General features: G+C 38.7%; 1 protein-coding gene across 1 annotated transcript in view; it reads left to right on the top strand.

Annotated features, from left to right (window-relative positions):
- Arhgap12 (Rho GTPase activating protein 12) overlaps nucleotides 1-16,671 on the top strand; it is a 104,489-nt gene that overhangs the window by 83,609 nt on the left and 4,209 nt on the right. Inside the window, exons 9-13 of the mRNA XM_029547184.1 lie at nucleotides 198-212; nucleotides 4,180-4,241; nucleotides 8,070-8,151; nucleotides 13,598-13,699; nucleotides 15,857-15,955. Of these exons, the coding sequence (XP_029403044.1) occupies nucleotides 198-212; nucleotides 4,180-4,241; nucleotides 8,070-8,151; nucleotides 13,598-13,699; nucleotides 15,857-15,955 (360 nt within the window). The remainder of the gene's footprint in view (nucleotides 1-197; nucleotides 213-4,179; nucleotides 4,242-8,069; nucleotides 8,152-13,597; nucleotides 13,700-15,856; nucleotides 15,956-16,671) is intronic.

Genomic DNA, 16,671 nt, shown 5'->3' with positions numbered 1-16,671 from the left:
TGATGGCACACGCCTTTAGTCCTGGCACTCAGGGGGCAGAGGCAGAGGCAGATGGATCTCTGTGAGTTCAAGGCCAGCATGGTCTACAGAGTGAGTTCCAGGACAGCCAGGACTTCACAGAGAAACCCTGTCTCAAAAAACAAGCAGCAGAACTTTCCCAGAGAATATTACAAATTACACTTCCCTTTCTTTCCCAGGCCGGCAGTCTGAAGGTAAGATGTATGCCCTTCCTTTCCAGTAGCATGGCTGCTCTTGTGCCTCTATGATTTGGAAGTTTGTCAGTCTGGGCCAGGGATGATAAGTCTGACTGAAACCTCCCAGCAGCTTTTCTCCTCACAGTGAAACCCATGTTTGGACCCTTTGACCTCATCCTCATGTTCACACGCCCTCCTCTTCCTATCAACACTGATCTGCTGTTGGCTTGTACTGCTGTCCTCTTATTGGGTGACATTTAACATTTTTTTACGGAGAACATTTTTAAGCAAGACTACATACATATATGCTTTGGCTCTTGACTGTGTCCCTAGCTCATGCTTCATATGTCCTCTTCTCCCATACTAACAACACTTTGTTAGTCTCTCAACCTTTCCTCTGCCACTAAGGCTCTGCCACACCTTTTCCTGGAAGCCTGTGCATATCCACCAGGATCAAGTCCAGAGTTTGCTTCCTCAGAGAATTTAGGCCAGTCCTCTAGGTGAGATGAGGTTCCTTGTGACACTCCTTGTAGAGTGAGTTGTGTTTATTTCATAAAATGAAGAACACCCTCTGTGATCCAGCTTTTGTCACTGTCTTCTCCAGCAAGGAAACACTGTTAGCAGAGATGGGAATATTCCTACCGCACAGCCACACAGTAGCTGCTGAGCAAATACTTGTTGAGTTAATGAATGTAACTTTAACACTTTAAAAAGACAAACTTTGATCATTACTGTTTGATGAAGTTAGGTTAAACTTTTGTTTACTAGTCAGACTTTAGATTCTGTGCAAGCACAGGCTTCACTTCTTTCTGATCATTCTGACTTTCGTTTTCCTTTTTCCACATATATGTGGAAATACATGTGTATTTCTTTTTAATTGTTCTTTTTGTTCCTTATATTTTATGATTCCCATCACATTGTATACACTTTTTATTTTAAATTAGCACTAAGTAAGCAAAGAAGTGATGATGGGATGTATTTTTAAATATAGGTGGTATACATTTTACAAAAATATCTTCATAGACTATGTTTTAATAAAAAGGAATTTCTAAGTAATTGTAGAAACAAGAATTTGTAAATCTTCATACAGTTTAAAAACACTGTTGGTCAATGATCTTCCTGTCTGACATCCATTAAACTGTTCTGGATGCAGAGTGCCCTCTGATGGCCACCCCGGGAACTGCCTCCCCAGTGTGCCTTGCTTCAGTGCTCTGTTAACACAGAACAGCTGTGTTGATGCTGCCAGAACTACTGTTTCCACATAAACAGGGTGTTCTTTCCTCCTCACACTGAGACTGTTATCCCTTTGACCTCTCTTCCTGACATCTATTTTGCAGGCCCCTCCTCTGCATGCCTTGCTTCTAAGAGTCCTATTTGTCTGTCTCTTCCATTCTGTCTAGTTACTACAGAGCTATCTCTCCCTCTCTCTGTATGTGGAGTAAAATCTTGGCATAAATGTTTAGTGGCAATGAATGTACAGATTTAGAAGGTTTTATAAAAAGTATAACATTGAAGCAGATTCTGCTGTGTACATTGTTAATTAAACTTGGCACGTTGCTCAGTATCTTCCCTTTCCTCGTATGATGGCATTCCTGTCCCCTCATGACCTGTGTCTCTCTGGAATTTAGCTCCTTTCTCACTTTCCTTGGTCAAGTTCAGACCTTTGGCATTCTTCAGCATATCAGTTAGAGGTGCGGCTGGTTGCCAGCCATGCTGTGTCTCTTAGTGCCTCTCTCCTTGCCACTTGTTTGCCCTGCCGCATAGTTGGTGGGCCCTGTGATGTTCTCCCTGCCTTTCTCTTGTCTCCATCTGCTGTTCCGTGGGTTAGAGGTCAGCTCCTCTAGGAAACTGTTCTGATTCTGTTCTCTGCCTTCCAGGTTGAGATAGGAGTCCATTTCTCAGAGCACTTAACATATCGTGTGATGATCGTTTGGGGTGCTTTGTGTACATTTGGGTATAGCAAGTTTTGTTCTTTTATATTCAAATGAGAGTGCTCGGTACTTAGCACCAGTGCTTCCATCTCCCTGTGGGAATTTGGGGAAAGCACTGACTCCTTTTGAACAGTGCCTGAATAAATGCAGCCACTTGTTTCTCGTTTCCGTTTATAAATCAGTTTTATCTGCTGACTCTGGTCAAAATCTCTGACGTAGGTTCTTTCCCAGTTCTGTACTCACACTGTCTATCACTACTGCTGTCCCATTCGTTTTCACTCTTTATTTTGATACCCGAATCTCCTTCCTGCTGGTGCTGCTTTTATGCTATTCCAGCAGAGTCTCCTTTCTGACAGTTCCCATTAAGTGACCCATCCAGAGAAGTTAATGCTGTTATTCTCATTCTATGGAATACTTTTCTCTGTATCTAATGAAAGGACAGTAAATTCAGAGGGCTCTTAGGTAGTCACTTGAACATACTTAAAATTGTGTCATTGGCACTTTTGTTGAAAGGCAATAGGGTTCTTATGAAAAGTATCAAATGCATATCTGAGAGATCAAACACCTATGCTTTATAAAATAATTGTAGTAAAATTGTGACTAAGTTATTTCCAAGTTTTCAGTATGCCAACAATAAAGAAGAGTTAACAATTTTTCAGTTAGAGATGCAAAGTTTCAAACATTATCTTCTAAACATTATTGAGAAGGTAGTCAATATTATGTTTATATGCTGTAAAAAAGATTTATATTTTCTTGTTAAAGTTCTTAGAGAGGATTTGCTGAGGAACCAATCAGACAAATAAATTTGGGGCTGGAGAGATCGCTCAGTGGTTAGGAATGTTTGCTGCTCTTGCAGAGGACCTTGCAGTTTGGTTCCCAGCACTCATTATCAGGCAGCTGACCCTGCCTGTGATTCCAGTACCAAGGGATCTGCCCTGCCCTGCTGACCTCTGCAGGTACTCACACTTGTGTGCACATACCTACAAATAGATACACATGATTACAAATAAAGCAAATAGCTTTTTAAAAGAAACAAATTTTGAATGTTTTTGTGTTTATATATGTGTTTCAGTTGTCTCATGTACATATTATTTGTAGTATTGATAATTATAATAGCCGCCAACTCATTTTGATGAATCTCATTTGTATAGGAAACTAATGTAGTGAGAAAATATTTCATGTTTATTTGCAAGTCTTTTGAGAAAACATCAGCTAGCTTTTGCTTGCATGATGGTTAATGATAAAGTTTTGTCACTTTTACGTTTGTAATGTCATGGCTAATAAGTCTAGTGTTTTCAGGACCCAGGTCACCACATGATGATCTGTTTAATGAAGCACATACTAACATTTCTTTATATCACATTAATTCTATGTAGTATATTGGGCAATTTTGAATAATTTATCAGTTATTTCATTTGTCTGCCTAGTCATTATTATGTTCTGACAAGATTAGTATTTTTTTAAATGTACTATTTATCATCATAACATCACATCACATTCTTTGAACAGGCTGACCAGTGAGCCCTTGGCATCTGTCTGTTTCTTCCCCCAATACTGGAGACCCAGGCCTGAGTAGCCCCACTTGACTTTTTTACATGGGTGGTAGGGATTTGAACTCAGGCCTCCATATTTACAAAGCAGATATAAACCATTTTTCTGGTGGTTACTGGTAAAACTGGAATTGCTAACAAAGTATATAGATGGCTGCTGTGACTTAAGGAGAAAAAGATATTTTGCCAGGTGTTGTTGGGCATGTCTATGATCCCCCACTACCTGTGAATGATGGGGGGAAGAGGGCTAGTTCAAGCAAGTTTATAGCAAGTTTCAGGTCAGCCTGGGCTGCAGGAACCCTTTCTCAAAAAAAAAAAAAAGTCCTTAATTATAAGTTACTGACAATGTCAAGATAAGTATAGTACTGTGATATAGGTGTGCTATTTACTAACTAATCTCTTAAGTTTTTGTACTGCAAGGTCATTTGGATTCCAGTGATTATTATGATTTGGGTATTAGTATTTGTATGAATTTTACATTAAAAGTATTACTTTGTTCCATAGGGTCAGGAGAAATATGGACTGTTAAATGTAACAAAAATTACTGAAAATGGGAAAAAGGTTCGGTAAGTATGAAATCTTTAATATTCTTATATTTTTATCTGATTGAAGTAAATGAAAACTTATATTCCAGTAGAACTAATAAAATGGTTTAGGATAATTTTCAATCACATATTTTCTAGTAAGTTTGCCATGAAATATTTCCTTTGTTAACATATTTTAAAAATAATATTCATGCCGGGCAGTGGTGGCACACACCTTTTATCCCAGCACTTGAGAGGCAGAGGCAGGTGGATCTTTGTGAGTTCAAGGCCAGCCTGGTCCACAGAGTGAGTTTCAGGACAGCCAGGGCTACACAGAGAAACCCTGTCTCAAAAGAAAATCATAGAAAACACCTTCACCGGCTGTGTGTTTCCATGTCAGATCCTATGAGCATAAGCTTTCCTCTACAGAGGATTTACATATAGATGTTTGTATATATGTAGATGATACTCCCCCACCCCCGACAGACCCCCTAGGTGTCTTGGACTCAATTTGTAAACCAGGCTGGCTTCAAATTCACAGAGATCTGCCTGCCTCTCAAGTGCTGGGATAAAAGGCATGTGCCCTCATGCCCCTCCATAAAAGATACTATTAAACATGGTCTACTTTATATTTATCTTGAAGATGGTTCTAGTTCATTACATCACAGCTAGCACAGCATGTGCTGCTACAGAATAGTTAATCACTAGCAAGTTAATCATTATTTATCTGCAAGAATGTAACTAGACCTGCTGTTAGTATGCATTTAGGGTGCTTACAGTTTTTGCTGTTATATGCAATATTATACTGAGTGTTTTGCTTAGTTAATTTGGCAAATGTAAAATTGATACAGTGGTTAGAAGTGCTTGCTTTGCAAATGTGGCAGCCTGAGTTCAAATCCCCACCACTCATGTAAAAAAGCTAGGTGGGACTGCACATGGCAGGATCCCCCAGCATTAGGGAGAAAGAAATAGTCAGATACCAAGGGCTCACTGGTCACCTAGCCTGCCTATTCAGTTCCTATTCAGTAAGACACCCTGTCTCTATGCAGTAAGACAGGGAGTGGTAGAAGTCACTCAGTGTCTGCTCTGGCTTCTGCCTGTGTGTATGTGGTCATGGGCACCTGCACAATTGCATGCAAGTACCATACACACACATACACACAACATTCTTTTTTAAAGGAAGGAAAATAATTTTTCCTTTAACATTTAAATTTGGAAAGGGAGAAAAGCATCTTTCATAGTAGAGAGGTATGAAATAGGTTCACAAATGAATGAAAGGCATCTCAAAACAGCATAAAAGAGGTCCACACAAAATAAAATAGAAAACATATTTCAATAAACAGTGTTAGAATCTTCACTACTTCTAACAGGCAGATAGACGATTTAGAGCTACTAAAACAATGGGTGCTCAGATTGAAACAGAGCACTGTGTTTAAAAACAACCTAAAGTGATTTAGAGCTATGAGCAGGGATGTTAACATTTAAAAAATAAAGCAGGAGTAGGAACCTAGCAAAGAAGAACTGCATTTGAAGTATTATAAACATGGATACTCTAAAATGGCAAAGCGGGGAGCCAGAGAAGTGGCTCAGTGGGTCCGAGTGCCTCTTGCATAGCCATGAGGACGTGAGTTTGGATCCCAGCACTCCTGTAACAAGCTCTGCATGGTCTCTCCACCTGCTTAGGACCACAGTGCAGCAGGGGCAGAGACAGGAGAAACACTAGGATTTGCTGGCTGCCAGCCTAGCCCCAAGCAAGAATTTTAGATTTAGGCAGAGACCTTGTCCTAAAGGAGAATGTGGAGAGTGCTAAGGAAGAGCACTTCATGTCCTCTTATAGACTCACATGCAAAGACATCCTATACTCTAACATATACACATGTGTATATAAATGCATAAAATAATAGTATTGTGAATCTGTTCATGGGAAGCACTAATGATTAGTAATAATCATTGATGGGTTAAAGCAGTAGCTCATTTGCTACAGTGATTATTTACATATTCAAAGCCCTGGGTGTAATCCCCACCACTGCAGGTAGGCGCAGGATCAGAAAGAAGTTCAAGGTCATTTTTGACCACACATTGAAGCTCAGCCCTAGGACACATAGCCCTAGACTAAATTATACGTCATTGGGCACAATAAACAAACAGGCAAAAACAGTTGTGCGTAAACTACAGAAAATAAATGGAAGAGTAGATCTCATTGACAGGTATTGAATTCTATATCCTGACAAAGTAATCAAACGGAAGTCCTTGCAGAGTTCCCACAACCTGGCCGTGTGGGACTGGATGGAAAGCAGTTCTAAATCTCTATAGCACTGTAGCACATGGGGTTACAGCCACTGAATTCCCTTATAATGTAATTTTATTATTTATAAATACTAATGTGTTTGCTACTTAAAAAGAAATTTTCTAGGCTTGAAATAGATACAAAAATAGATTGTCAAATAATGTAAGGTTCACTCCAATGGGACAAATATTTAAGCAAAAAATCTTTAATGGTTAATTTAAGGTAATGAAGAAGGGAAGATTCTGGCCAGACTAAACCATCAGTCACCTTTAAAGTTATTAGTAGGAACATCAGTAGTATTACACATGTTTATTATGAACCTTACCTGTGTGTCTGGAGACAGGACAGTAAGTCAATAGACAGTTTCTTTTAATATTTTTAATTTTATGTGTATGAGTGTTTTATCTGTGTGTATATATGTGCACTATGTGCATGCTGGGTCCAGGGATGTCAAAAGAGGACTCTTGAGTCCTCTGGAACTGGGGTTACAGGTGGCTGTGAAATACTATGTGGTTGCTGGAGATTGACCCCAGGTCCTCTGCAAGAACAAAAGTTGCTTTTAACCACTGAGCCATCTCTAGTGGTCACACAACTTCTAGTGGTCAGTGTGTGATGGCTCAGCAGGTGAAAATGCTTGCTGCCCAAGCCTGATAGCTTCAGTTGGACCTGCATAAAGATAGAAGCAGAGAACAGACTCCAGAAGTACCCTCTAACCTCACCTGCACAAGCACACACAATAGTAATACATAACACTTTTAGAAGACCACTATTCACACCAGAAACTTAATACTTGTTTCTAGAGTGTGGATTGGGAGAGGAACTTGCTAGGTTTTGACAATGTGAGTATTGATGTTGGAGAATTGTGTGAGTTTCTCTTTATAATATGTGGGTCTAGGAGATTGAACTCCGATTATTGAGCTTAGCAGCAAGTGCCTTTACTTGATGAGCCACCTCAGCAACCTATCGTTTACACAGTTTATATTCAGAGTTTTTTGCATATATGTGTTGCCTTTGTAATTCAGTAATTTTTAAAATCTTAGCAATCAGTCTGTCTTTTAGTATATACTTTTAACATATCTAGTATGTAATGTAGCTAATATCTATGGAACATACACATGTGTTCTTTGTATGACTAAAATAAATTTATGTTCTTAATCACAGTGTGCTAGATTAGTTTTATGTAAAAACACCTGGGTGTTGTTTTTTGTTTGTTTGGTTTTGGTTTTGGTTTTGTTTTTGGCTTTTCGAGACAGGGTTTCTCTGTGTAGCCCTGGCTGTCCTGGAGCTCACTCTGTAGACCAGGCTGACCTCAAACTCAGAAATCCACCTGCCTCTGCCTCTGTGCTGGGATTAAAGGCGTGCGCCACCTCGCCCGGCCTGATTATTTACATTTCTTACTAACCTCATTTGTTTTGTGTGAGGTTTATGTGTCAGATTGAGGCACTAAGATGACTATGGGTGTCATTAGAATCATATATCTAGTACAAATAGTTCAAGTACTAACCATTACATTGTGTTTAACAGGGATAGTGCTAAGTAGGTCTTGGTTTCTTTTGATTGATAGTGTTGCATTTCATCTGCAGAAAGAACTGGTTGTCTTCTTGGGCAGTGCTGCAGGGTTCATCTTTACTTTTTACAAAAACTCAAGGAAGTAGTACAAGCTGGGTAAGTATTTCTCTGTGGAAATGTACTTAAGTTATGTGAGTGCTGTAACATCTGGATGTCCGAAGTGCTTGAAGTAAAGATACATTTTGACTTGCACAGACCGCTAGAAAAGTCTGGCTGTGTTCAAATCAGCAGTTGACTTTATCCTTTGAATGACAGCTCACAGCTTGAGCATTGCATAATATTAACTCATGGGCTTTGAAAGCTGTGTTTTTAATTATTGTTTCAGATACTTACTTAGAACATAGGTAGTCATGTAACTGGGCCTACCTTTGTCTGTTTAATCCTTTGTAACTAGGGGGTGACTCAGATGCCCATGTCTGTACTGCCAGGCAGCTTCTTGGCAAATATTATTTTGTGAACTGCTGACAATGTTTATTTTTGGTGTTTTCTGCTGTTACTTGACTGTTATAGTTGCAGTTGTTACAATGCTACCAGGTTGTCACTTACAGTTGCTAACGTTTTGAATGCTGGCATGTTCTGAACATACAGGATTGCGCACATCTTTCCTTCAAGTCCAAGACAGCTATTTCTCCTGTCCTCCTTTCCCATCATAGGTGAGACATTGAGGCATCAAACATTCAGACTTAAGGCTTGACAAATACTAAGTAACAGATCTGGATTTAGAATGTTGAGAGCAGCTCCTGAATTCATACTTTAGGTGTTTCTAGAACTTTCAATAATTATCATTGAAGTGTTATTATTCAAATGAAATTATTCTAAATGTATCTGGTCTGTTTTATATCCTATCTAACCAGCATTTTCTTACAAATACTGATTTTTTTTTTTTTACATTAGCATAGGACCAGTGGTTTGAGGAAAGAGAGAACAATTATCAAACTCCCAACAGCCTTTTGTTTTCTACCTTTGTAATGCAGTCGTGCAGAACAGTGCTGAAGCTGCTAAGCTACACATACCTGTGCTGCTATTTCTCAGTCTATGTAACAGCACTCTAAAAACCCATAACAGGTGTCCATGAGTATGGACATTCTAGAATATTTCTTCTTTTTGTGCTTCACTAACCCTTGAGTTAGTTCTCTGTTTAGCCAGTCTGGTGAAAATAACTTAGAATATACATTGATATCACAAGACGGAAATGTTGGTTTGACCTGTCTTTCTTAAATCCTCCTTTTTCTTCCTCCTTTTCCCTGAAGTAAAGTATGTGCTGCTATTGTGTTAATGTATTTCTCAAGAATTGTGGAATTATTTTTTTTCTTTGTACTTGTGGCTCAACTTTTATTAGAAGCTGACTGAAGAAAATGGATGCATGAAAGAAAAAAAATGGAGAAGCAGTTAAGATTAATAAATAATAACCCAATAATAACCCTGAAACAAGCTGCACGGTATTCACTTACTTGATAACTAATGAGCTAACTATTAGCTAGCTAACTATTGAAGGCTGTGGTAGATGAGAGAGTAGACAGTGTGCTGAGGGAGGTCAGTGGCATAGCTATGTTTGTGATGTAGTTTTTCTTTTTCTTAACCTTTGAGAGAGAGTTTGAAAGAGAGCATGTGGGTGCCATGGTTTGCATGCACCAACGGAGGATAGCTTTGTGGAATTGAACTTAGGTTACCAGCTCGTGCTGCACTCCTACTCAGCCATCTCTTCAGCCCTGTATGTAACTTTTTAAAAAAATGCAGACATGTGGGAGGCCTTAGTAAAATACAGTTCAAAATTCACTGGGTTAGCCAATTTTGAATTTGAAGGATTATTAATGACATTTTCAATTGGGAGATTTATTGTTTAAGTTTTTATCTTAAGTGAAGCTTTTTAAATATAAATACCAATATTGTATTTAAATAAGAAGTATATGAGTCTATATAATGTATTTTGCAAATACTTTGTAGGTTAGGTGAATGGTTTATAAGACTTATTATAAATAAGCGTGTCTTAGCCTACATTCACAACAGAACAACTGAAGGCTAACAGAAAGGACTCACATCTAGATACCTTGTCCAGCCTCTCGGCTCAGAAACCCTAGCCCTCCTCCTGAGGAGTACTGGCAGTTCTAATGACGTCTTCAGGTCAGTTCCTGCATGTGGGCTTATGTAGCTTACCTTCCACTTTCTCTGGCACACCAGGAATACCAAGGGTTTGGCAGGATATATAAGACATCTCTTAGGATTACTAGACATGATTTGAAAGAATCTAGTTTTGTTTCTCCTCTCAGTCAGCAACTAGAGCAAACATGGGTAAAGAATATTTTTCTGAGTGGAGTTTCTCCTACCTGAGATTCTTAGTAACTCTCAGAACAGATTCTTAGAACAGATTCTCAGTAACTCTCAGAAGGTACAGGCTGACATTGGGTTTTATCAGTGTCTGTATTTACTGATTTGTGTTGGTAGTTTAGTTTGATTGACATTGAGTTGCAATGGTCACATGGTAAGAGAAGTATAGTTCTTTAGAAGTTACATCCACACTAAAATCCTAAGAGATGATTGGCAAAAATAGCAGACTCTCAGACTCATCCAGGCTCATGCTCATCTACTCTCTTTATGTTTCTTCTTCTTCTTTAATCATCATGTTCTTTACTTTTTTCAAAGAATACTTACAGTTGAATAAATGGAACACATACATTCCACCTGCAATTGAGAAAGCTACACACAAATAATACACAAACATCAGTAATTACTGAAGCAGTCTTTTAAAAATTATTTTTCATCTCTGTGGTGAGGAAGAGAGCAAGGTGGGGGAGGGACACTGAATGCAGGTGCACATGGAGGGCAGAAGACAGCTTTCAGAAGGTGTCCTTCTACCATGTCAGTTCTGGCTATGAACTCTGGACATCAGGCCTGCTCAACAGGCACCTTCATTCACTGAGCCATCCTGCTAGGCCTTGAAGCATTTATTCTCTTGTATTTTTAATATTCTCCAAAATAGAACTGTTTTTAGGACAGGCTTTTCTGTTGTGAGTGGTGTCTATGAACAAAGGTGGTTTGCAGATGACGGGTACCCCATCTCTCACTTAACTAGAACTAGACACTGTCAGATGTCCCACAGAGGTTAAAGATCACTTCTGTCCTGGTGTGCCAGAGAAAGTGGAAGGTAAGCTACATAAGCCCACATGCAGGAACTGACCTGAAGACGTCATTAGAACTGCCAGTACTCCTCAGGAGGAGGGCTAGGGTTTCTGAGCCGAGAGGCTGGACAGGGTAGTTGAGAGCCAGATGTGAGTCCTTTCTGTTAGCCTTTGGTTGTTTTGTTGTGAATGTAGGCTAAGATACGCTTATTTATAATAAGTCTTGTAAACTATTCATCTAAAAAATAAACAATACTTTTTGTAATTACAGAATACCGTAGGGATTCTATGTCTTTGGCAAACATGTTTTGACTATGCTAGTATGGTGTCTGCTTATAGAGTTGTGTTCTTATGCTACCTGGTTTCACCATTCTCATACATGTGTCATTCTACTGTGTCATTCTACTGTTATGTGTTGTTATGAAATCATTTTCTCCCCTTGCCTCATCATGTCCTTTTGCCAACAGGGCTCAGTCAATGAGTTCTTCCTTTCTCTGCTTTCTTCATAGGGGGAAAAAAATCTGTCCATCATCAGATGTAAAGTTTGCCCCTGTTTCATCTGTCACTGTGTGTGTCTAGTTACTACTGGTTGAGGATTTTGTTGTTTGTTTTGTTGTTGGTGCCCTGAGTACACTGACAGGGAGGTGATTGCAGTAAGGTACCATGCTTTAAAAAAGGACGAGAAAAAATATTGCCAAGCATAAGGATTCCGTTTTTCTATTATTCTTCATATCACTGTTTATCTGGTTAGTTGTATGTTCTCTTAGATCATCTTAACCATCTACAAAACATACTAGTAGCTAATTAAGTAGCTGATTTTGTTTTACTAAGTGTATTTCAAGTAATAAAACATTTGGAATGTTTCAGTTCTGGCCAGAATATTACTGTGTCTGTTATAGTTTTATGGTTAATTGGTTTAGTTACAAAGGTAGAAATGTTTCGGGAGTAAATTACTTTTGGCTCCTATTTCTTCTTTTGTTATAACAAGTACATTGTGTAAATCTTTACTACTCACTGAAAAGTTGAAGAAAAATGAAGTAGTTGGAGTCTAGCCATTTTTTAAGTACAAAATTGCTAAGTAGAGTACTGCTGTTACAGTAGGAAGTTATTTACCACAATATTGTTGGGTCTGATTCCAAGGGCAAGTATATATTGACATGACATTTTAGCAAATGAAACATCTTATATAAAATTCAGGAAATATTTGTAATCTTTATTACATGTAAATTATCATTCTTAGAAATGTTAAAGAACCAAATCATTGCAGTACCATAGGAAAAACTTTTCTTTTTTATTCTTTTTATTTGGGGGGGGGGGATCAAGACAGGGTTTCTCTGTATAGCCCTGACTGTCCTGGAACTCACTTAGTAGACCAGGCTGGCCTCGAACTCAGAAATCCGCCTGCCTCTGCCTCCCGAGTGCTTGGATTAAAGGCCTGCGCCACCAGGCCCGGCTTTCTTTTTTATTCTTAGTAACCAAGCTGAGTAGAAATGTTAAGTTATCAGAGAGGCATGCCAACAGAATAAATACATGTTTAGTGCGCATTTCCTTTCTGCTAATCACTTTCTTGTGTACTTTTACATAATAAAGCTAAGGACTTTGTTTTTTTACTACCCATGCCACCTGTTTTTCTGATCTTTTCATGACTCTTATTATGTTGCTAAAGACTTTAGCATTTGACTTATAATTTCTAGCAAAGGTTGACTGAAATGATAGGACTTAGGGTTTCTGTTTCTGTCAGTCATTAGTTAATGACAACCAAACTAGTTGACAAGCTAGTAAGTCTTGAAAGCAAAAAATAGGACTAGAGGATGTTTCTTAGAAAATGAGTGTGGCATCTGCTTATGATTTATGTCCAGGTGATAGTTGGGCATTGCATTTAAAACATAATCTATTATTATTATTATCATTATTATTATCATTATTATTATTATTATATGTAAGTACACTGTAGCTGACTTCAGATGCACCAGAAGAGGGTGTCAGATCTTATTATAGGTGGTTGTGAGCCACCATGTGATTGCTGGGATTTGAACTCAGGACCTTTGGAAGAGCAGTCAGTGCTCTTACCTGCTGAGCCATCACACCAGCCCCTTAAAACATAATATTATATAGCCACATGCAGTGTAGCATAAGTTATAGAAATAGAACTGTGAAGCTGCAGTATATCCATGTCCACTTGTTTGCAAATAATAGTATTACCTGATTTCCTTCTCTGGGAATCAACATGAAAGTAGCCTTACCATTGGAGCTGAGGACCTATTAGTTTAAAGGCTCATCAGATTTAGATATACTTTACAATTTTTGAGTCTGAAAAAAGAAGAATTTAAGATAATGTGTTTATTATACATAGTTGGTTTTCTTTTATACATACCTATACATATATATCACATAAAGTCTTTTTTTTTCTTTTCTCTAAAATGAAGTTTGGGAGTAATCAGTCCAAACCAGAATTCACAGTGGACCTGAAGGGGGCAGTGATTGAAATGGCATCAAAGGACAAATCGAGCAAGAAGAACGTATTTGAGGTAAATAACTCACATTCTTGGCTTTAGTGTGTACATGTTTTAGGGTTTTGTTGTGACAGATTTAGGCATAGTTTGTGACTAAGTCATTTGTACCATCATGTTGTAAGGGCACTGGTGTGTGTTGTAGGGAGGGGTATCTAATGCCTTCTTAATGTCTCTGTGGCCCTAGAACTATTTTACAGCAATGAAGTATCTCCTCCTTGTCTTTCCAAACCTTCCACAACAGTTTGTGATCTGCATCAGTTTTTGTATAGGTATATAATAACTCATATATAACTTTAGAGCTCAGCAGCTTTGTAGAAGGGCTCCCCTCACTTGTTCCAGCTAGTGCAGAAGGAGAGAATGGCCGCCCTGCTCCCACCTGGGGCCAGTCATGAGTCTCAGGTGGAGTGGGTAGTTGGCCTGACTCATTTTACCCACATGTCCTATACTGGCTCATGGATAGGCTTCCTTCTCCCTAAGATCTCTCTTGTTCAACACAAGAAGCTAACACAGGCTTCTCCACATGGCAAGTTACACACTAAAGTGGGGTGAGAGATGACAGGGCTTCTCAAGGCCTAGCCTTGGAAGTTGACCGCCTGCCATGGACTCTGTTGTAGCACAGCTCAGAGGCCTCACTCGCTCGCATTCAGGGCCCTGAGTAGTGAGAGTTCACCTGGGTCAGAGAGCAGTAAAGTCCATTGCAGAAAGTTGGAGGCATTTTTGAGATGTGTTTGTAATCTTCCTTCTCCCCATTCTTTATAGCTTCATGTCCTAGGCACTTTGGCCTTGCCAGTGCTTTCTCAGCAGAATCTACATGATTATTCCTCTGCTGTCCTACCTTATGTTCCAACCTACACTAAGCTCTGCTTCCCAAATTCAGTTTATCTCTAAGACTCAGGACAAATGCTACGACAGTGATGCTACTTATAGTGGCTAACTTGTTCTGCTCTTAAGAACTCTTTTATCTTTGATCAGGAAACCCTCCCCTTGTTTATAACAGCATACATTTAGTGTTGGGGGTTGGCTGGACCATCTTGTCTAGAAAGATGCATGAAAGGATGCCATTACTTCCCAAATAAGCTTTGCAGTTTCAGTAGCTGGTTCCTGAATGAGAAAAGAATCCATGGTCAAATGCATTTTGGACATAGTATGTGTTTTATCCCTATTTTAGACAATTTTCAGTATTCTCTAGACTGTCAAACTCCTGAGAAAGGAGAGTGTCTTCTTTGACCTGATGCTTTTCAGGTTAATATTTCAACATATCTTACTTTTTTTTTTTTTTTTTTTTTTTGAGGAATAGCCTTACTAAATAGTACTTAGGAAATTATGGGGGTAATTGATTGTTTGGGAGAAAATTGCCAAATGTTCCTCTAGAAAAACAAACTCAGTTATCAGCCAGGAAAGGAGAGGAATTTTTTATGATTTACAGTTCTTTCATTGAAGTGTAAAGAAAAAAACAAAAAACAAAAAACATGTAGTCCAAAGTTGGTTTTGGATTTCATGTAAAATAATAGATATTCTTACATCAGTTCATAATTAGATAGTTATCAATATTTATGTTCAGAAGGTGTATGAAGGTTGGTGGGTTAGCTCAACAGTTAAAGGCTCTTACTGCCAAGCCTGAGGACTTGGGTTCAGTTCCTGGGATTAGCATGGAGGAGAGAATTGACTAGTCCTCTGACCTCCATAGTCAGGCCACAGTGCATATGTGAAAATACGCACACTAAATAAATGAACTAAGTTAATAAATAGATGTATGTATGTATGTATGTATATATATATGCAGATTAAGAAAATTCTTAGGTTATGAAAAAATTCTTAAGGTGTGTGAAATACTACAGATTTTTATTTCTTTACAAATGGTTCAGTTTTCATTGTCTGCAGTGCTTTTACACTTGAATTTATTTTAAATGATAAACTAGACTACTTTAGGATCCAGAATTACTAGATTTTTCTTTAGAATTTAACACAAAAACAAACAACCCAACTTCATATTCTATACAGTAAGCAGACTGGTACTGCTACTGATGAAAGGCATCCCCTGGCTGCCATGCTTCCTCTACTGCTATCAGTGTAAGACTGAATGCACTGTAGACTGTGGGCTTGGAAGTACATGTCACTTGTTCTGTTGAAAGCACTGACTGTGTTCTTTCCTCACCCTTCTTTTCTCTAAAGCTGAAAACTCGACAAGGAACAGAACTGCTAATTCAGTCTGATAATGATGCTGTTATTAATGATTGGTTTAAAGTTCTTAGTAGTACTATCAGTAACCAGGTATGTATTTGACTTAAGCAAAAAAATTTACTGCAGAACCAGGTGTGGTGATGCATGCCTTTAATCCTAACACTTGGGAGGCAGAGGCAGGTGGACCCCTATAAATATTAGGCTAGCTTGGGTTACATAGTGAGTTCCAGAATAGTCAGAGCTATTGTGTGAGACAGAGCTATCTCTTTTTTAACTGCAAAGCTGTTTTCCTGGTTTTCTAATTGTGGGTTGTATATGCAAATTTCAGTTTACAGATGGAAAGACTGCATGCATGCATGTATGTGCCAACCCAGGTGGGAAAGACAAAGGTCACTTTAGCAGTTTGTGCCAGTGATATGACTAAACATTCTCCCTTATGAAATGTCAATGGTTTGCATCAGGATTTCTTTTAGGCATTGGTTCATGAAGAAGGACCAACAGCACTTAGTGCACAGTACTTACATAGTACTTACTCAGTGCCCAAATGCATTGGAAGGGATACTGTTTGATGGAAAGAGGTCAGAGGTCAGGTTTTGAGTGTGTGTAGCTGTAGCCTCATGAGTGTGTTTCTAGTGACACCAAGTCTACTTTTCTGCTGCTTCTCTTCTGAAGGTGTTCATTGTTCCCTCATTGGGCCATCAAGAGCTGTGTGTTCTCTGTATTCTTAACTTCTCACTTGTACTGAGGGCCTTCTAGCTGAGGGAAATGAAAGATAACACGTATTAAGGGAGATTGGAGCTTTTCTA

This window comes from Mus pahari, chromosome 15 (assembly GCF_900095145.1).
Source record: "Mus pahari chromosome 15, PAHARI_EIJ_v1.1, whole genome shotgun sequence".
NCBI lineage: Eukaryota > Metazoa > Chordata > Mammalia > Rodentia > Muridae > Mus > Mus pahari.
This window is presented reverse-complemented; position numbering and strand designations above follow the sequence as displayed.